General features: G+C 39.9%; 1 protein-coding gene across 1 annotated transcript; it reads right to left on the reverse strand.

The window, feature by feature from the left end:
* Nucleotides 1–921: 921 nt before the first annotated feature.
* On the reverse strand, nucleotides 922–3002 carry fam43b (family with sequence similarity 43 member B). The gene has a single exon (XM_079478903.1). It carries the CDS (start codon nucleotides 2829–2831, stop codon nucleotides 1914–1916), a length of 918 nt encoding a protein of 305 aa, XP_079335029.1. The 5' UTR covers nucleotides 2832–3002; the 3' UTR covers nucleotides 922–1913.
* Nucleotides 3003–3983: the final 981 nt, after the last annotated feature.

A 3983-nucleotide genomic window follows, 5' to 3' on the forward strand; every position in this document is an offset into this window, starting at 1 on the left:
AATATCTTATGTCAGATCACGTGGAAAAGGCGCCACATGATTTGAGGTTTCATTCATGTCCATTAATTCTTACACTGAGAAAAAGTTAAGCCAATTTTTAATAGTTAAGCCAACAACATGCACTTACACGTACCTCAACTCTTAACACAAACTTGAAACATGACTGCCACCAAACATCATTAAGACGAGTGACAACAACATCACAAATCCACCATTAATAGTAATCCGATTTAGCACAAACATGGTAAATCATCCTACAACTAAGTCGAACTGCTTATAGTGTAGAGTTAAAGGTTAGTTTAATGGGACAGATCACCTAAAAATAATCCTCTCGTGTCATTTCAGATCTTTACGAGGTCAGCAGAACACACAAGAAGATATTTTGAAGCATGTTGATGACCAAACAACACTGGACGCCATTGACTTCCACAAATGCATTTCTCAACATATCTTCCTTTGTGTTTCACAGAAGAAAGAGTACAGGATGTGGGTGAATAAATCTATTTTATACATTTATAAAGCTAATGTACTTATAAAACCTACAGTATTTAAAATTGTGTTTTCCAAAAAATGTTTGTTATTTCGCATGTTGACAGACATGCAATGAGAGTCTGTTGAAGGTTCTCTCGCTTATATCACTTCATGCTGAAAGCTCTGTGCCGCCTCGCCCAGGTGTTTTATGTTCACTTCCTGTCCAATTCGATCGGCTGATTAATAGCTTCACTTTGATGAAAAGCTACAGTAAGTGCCCTCAAGCAGCTGACGAATTCTGAGTTCCTTCCACAGCCCACTCACAGCCTGTGTCAATGAACAGTTTTTTTTCTTTTCTTTCAATTATATATTCATATTAAAATTGGCAGAATCTATTAAATATGGGCTGAAAATCAAAAAGAAGAAAACCTGACACACCGCGCTAAGAATAACATTTTATTATACAACATTTTGTCATTTCACCGCTTAACACAGACTCCAATTGTGCAGGAAAAACATCAACCCGCTGTTGTTTTAATCAGTTTATCTAGAAGATTCATTTGACGACTGCAAATACAAAACACCATGCCAGAGTTGACAGATGGAAGCCACGACCTTCACGTGAACGGCATAAAAAGGAGTTAATTCATTTACCACATAACACAAACACATCATCGGCGTAAACTAAAATAGCTTATTTGTAGAAATACAATATCTTTACTATTATTGGTCCCATACAAATCACAGTGTAAAACAGACACGGTTTAAAAACATCTCAAAAGGCCAGTTTCAAACATCACAGGTGATGCCGATATTTGTTATGCATTACTGATTAGCAAATCTGTGACGGATCGGAGCAGTAAACACGTCAAGTCAATGGCTCGAATTCCTAAGTTATTGTTTAATTCATTAGCGCTGCTCCCGAAGCCAATAAAACGGCTTTGAGCCTGCCCCAATCCCGGAGCACATTAGAAGAGGTTGCCGGGGGAAAATAACATAAATCAAAAGATTGCAAAATATCACATCTTATACAAAAATCCCATTCTTAGTCCTTCGGTGCAAAGCACTTGCAGTTTGCATGTACTCATCGGTACAAGAAGCAAGCTTCATCATCTTTGGGTGTGCAGTTCAAGTTTTGCTCAACGTCAGGGTAGATAAAGGCTTTTCGGTGTAAGCTCGTAACCAATGCTGTGGTCCTTCTTTATTGTGCTTATTCGGGTCAATCCTCTCTACACATCTCCTGAGTTCTTGGAACAGTTCCTCTTCAGGCAGCAGCATCGGTGCCAGGTCAACAGACACTTTCCTTGGTTCTTATCCCAGTAGAGAAGTAGGGTGAGTTCCAGGAACGGTTTCACGGTTCATCATTGACAAAGCGGGTATGCGGGAGAGAGAGACAGGACATCGGCTCAGTGGTGAAGACACTAAACAATCTCCACGTAAAGTCACACCAAAGTGCTGATAGTCATATTTGCTTCATCCACGCTTGTGATGGAAACCTCGTCCAGTTTACTCACAATCTTTCCTAGATCTTTCTGAGTGTTAGGATTGTCCTTTGTCGTTTCTGCACCCCCTGGTCTTTCATCATCTTCTTCTTCTTCCGTAATGGAGGAGAGTCGTGTGGCACTCCCAGGCTTTTCTGCTTGCGGTTGGTAGTGGCATTGGCCGTTCAGGAGTCTACGTAAAGGCATAAGAGGCACGATATCCTCTCCCAATAACTGCTGCTGGCAATGCCGAAAGTCACTCTGACGTTTTAGCCTTTTGAATTCTGCGAATGCAGATGTTGACGTTTGGTACAGACTGAGCGCCAACGCGCTGGCCTTATCAGCTTTTGCCAATAGGACAGCATGACAGCGTAGTACCACCGCTTTATTCTTCACCTGGTGCCTGTAAATCCACGCAAAGATCTTGGGACGGAAGGGGTCTGCCGTGCAGTACGTGATGCGGTTGAGGGAATACAGGTGGATGGGTTTCTTTTTGCCGCCTTTATCCGCCCCCATGCGAATGCCGTGAGGGCTGACGGTGAGCTTCATCTTGGCGCTCTGTTCACCGTAGTTGCTGCGGGTCCATATCTTGGCAACCGCCTCTTGCGTGCATTCTTCCCCTTTAGCCATTATGGTGACGGTGCTGCCCAGGTATCGCACGTTGTAGGTTGGCTCTTCTTTATTTAGCTCCACTTTCTGACGCTTGCTGTGGAAGACGCTTCCCAGCCAGTGGAACGGACAGTCGGGGACGAGGTCGGGACAGGAGTGAAACAAAGTAGACAGAAGAGAATGGTAAGTTAGCCCCAATCCAAGACTTTTAGGCTTGCTTTTGGTCTCATTGTCGACAAGAACAAACTTACTCCTTTTCCAGGGCAGCATGGTTCAGGCAGAGCGAATTAAATTGAACGCTCTCTCCAAACGGCAAAGTAGAGCGTATCTGTGTATGCAAGTTCCTCAGAGAAGCGCAGAGAAAGAAACTGCTCTGTCAGACGCTGATGAGAGACTGAGAGCAGAAAGGCTCAGCTGGTCTGTTCTACTGTTCGCTCCTCCTTCCTCTTTCTCCTCCTCTCGCATCACATCACTGAGTGCTGATCAGAGCCGGGCTGAGAGCTTCGCTGGCTTCTCGTTTAACTCCTTCAACATTCATTCGCTTTCTGAAAACGGTTCTGCGGTGTAACAAATTTATTCACAAATACAAACATTGAATGAAGTCTTTTAGTCGTTTATAAAAGAATAAGATAAGGGTCTAGCCACGGATGCTACAAAATTCTAAACCAAATCTGATTATGACAAAAATTATAAATTATTTTGCCCCATGCTGAGATAATAATAATTTAACATGATTACTTATTGACTTGATTGAAAAAGTCAATAAATAGATAAATTATTAAAGGAATAATTCCTCCCCCAAAAAAAATTTCTGTAATCTTTTGCTCAACCTCTTTTCTTTTCAAACCTGTATGACTTTTTTTCTTCCGCAAAACACAAAGAAGATATTTTTTAAAATGTGTTAACCTTTCTTTGTGTACTGCGGAAGAAAGGAAGTCATCATTTGAAACGACAAGAGGTTGAGTAAAAATCTTTATCACCCATTAACATGGGATTCAACTTAATTAAAAATTACAAAATAATTGTAAAAGAATTTGATAAAACGAATCATATACAAATAATAAAAAGATATGATACTCGATTATAAAATCTCGATTATTTTGTTTTCAAAATAGTTGGAAGCCAAAACTGAATTTGAAGGATCAATAATTGCAGCCCATATAGAAATACAGGGTGATGAAAGAATAATGAAAATTATGTATTTACATATATTAATTTATTACATACAACTGCCCAAACAATAAAAAGGTGTCTAAAATATTTAGTTTTTAAGTTTAAATAGACAATAGAAATGCACGCTTAGTTGAAGAAATGTACTTTGCTACACTATTATTTTCTGTATGTGTTGCAAAAACCATATAGGTTAATAAAAATGGCTCTGAAATCATCCTAAAAACAATAAACAAGTGTTGAATAATATTC

This window comes from Barbatula barbatula (genome assembly GCF_947034865.1).
Source record: "Barbatula barbatula genome assembly, chromosome: 17".
NCBI lineage: Eukaryota > Metazoa > Chordata > Actinopteri > Cypriniformes > Nemacheilidae > Barbatula > Barbatula barbatula.

What these genes read in the sequence shown, in the direction of transcription:
- fam43b (XM_079478903.1), bottom strand. Translation starts at nt 2,831, where the DNA reads ATGCTGCCCTGGAAAAGGAGTAAGTTTGTTCTTGTCGACAATGAGACC.